The following is a 1189-nucleotide window of genomic DNA, read 5'->3' as shown; positions in this document are numbered from 1 at the left end:
AGGGGCACGAGGCTCACAGACACTGTTCCACTGAAGGGGCTGCTGACGAATACCGGGTAAGTGGTGGCTCTGAGCGCGATATGGAAGCTGGAAGCTTGTATAGCTGAGAGATTATAAGGGCAAACAGGATCATGATGATGATTAATTCATTCTTTACTTAATGTCAGGTACTGTTCTCTGCACCAGTGACAAAGCCATCAGTAAAATACACAAATATACCTGCTTTTATGCGGTTTGTGCCCAAAGGGACGGTGTTAAGTAAATGGCCATTATTATTTTGACTTTACAGTATAATGCTCAACGCGCTGTAAGGCTACCAAAACTACAAGTGAGAAGAGGCCTTGATATAGGAAATATATTTGATAATACTGGACAAATAAGTAGGAAAATAGTACATTGGAAATACCAAGGGACTTGAATCAGTAGACCTAGTTTTTGAGGCAATATGTTTATCTGAAACTTAGCCACATCACGTGAAATCTTTGTTAAGTCTCTCTAGCCAAATGATTACATTCCATGTTGTGGTTCTACAGTTTGAAATCTCTCAGACTCGATAATTATTGAGGGCAAGAAATGAAATACTTTAATCGTTCTACTCTCTCTAATGTACTTATAACTGACGTTCCTTTCCTCTCTCCATCAGTTTGTGTCTGAAATCTATGGTGACATGTATTCGTTTCTCTGATGCTCAAATTCAAAGTTCTTTTGCAGGAGAAACTTTTAAGAAAAAATTTTTAAGTATTCTAATATATTTATTAATGGTTCATAAATTTTCACTAAAACATTATTTTGTTATTAATTTTGAATATAGTAATACAATGAGAACAGTGTTATTATATGTGCTTTTTTAAGAAAAGTATCTTGATTTAATGTTTAGTGATGGAGTGATTTGCAAGTCGGGTTCTAATTTCAGTTTATTTAGGTATCTAGTTTTAGAGGCTGTTACACTGACAAAAAAAACTCTTTCTCTTTTCTTCTTCTTATTAGAATATTCTTTATTACAAGTCATAATTTCTCTTTATGCCCTTTACCTGACCTGTCCCTCCCCAAACCTCTTCTCTCCCTCTCCCCATCTCCAGTAACCTTAGGTTCGTTCTCTCCTTCTGAAAGTTGGATGAATTGTCATGGTTCTTTTTCTTTCTCTTTCTTTCTTTCTTTCTTTCTTTCTTTCTTTCTTTCTTTCTTTCTT

The 1189-nt window shown here is 35.2% G+C and overlaps 1 protein-coding gene across 1 annotated transcript in view; it reads left to right on the top strand.

Moving 5' to 3' along the window:
- The window catches only part of LOC103582268 (tripartite motif-containing protein 43-like), a gene marked incomplete at its 3' end in the record, with an annotated part of 7263 nt that overhangs the window by 177 nt on the left and 5897 nt on the right, over window positions 1-1189 (top strand). The window contains exon 2 of the mRNA XM_008563913.1: window positions 20-56. Coding sequence (XP_008562135.1) covers window positions 20-56 — 37 coding nt within the window. The remainder of the gene's footprint in view (window positions 1-19; window positions 57-1189) is intronic.

This window comes from Galeopterus variegatus, unplaced genomic scaffold (genome assembly GCF_000696425.1).
Source record: "Galeopterus variegatus unplaced genomic scaffold, G_variegatus-3.0.2 Scaffold15462, whole genome shotgun sequence".
NCBI classification, from domain to species: domain Eukaryota; kingdom Metazoa; phylum Chordata; class Mammalia; order Dermoptera; family Cynocephalidae; genus Galeopterus; species Galeopterus variegatus.
The sequence above is the reverse complement of the archived record's forward strand: the minus strand, read 5'-3'. Positions and strand labels throughout refer to the sequence as shown.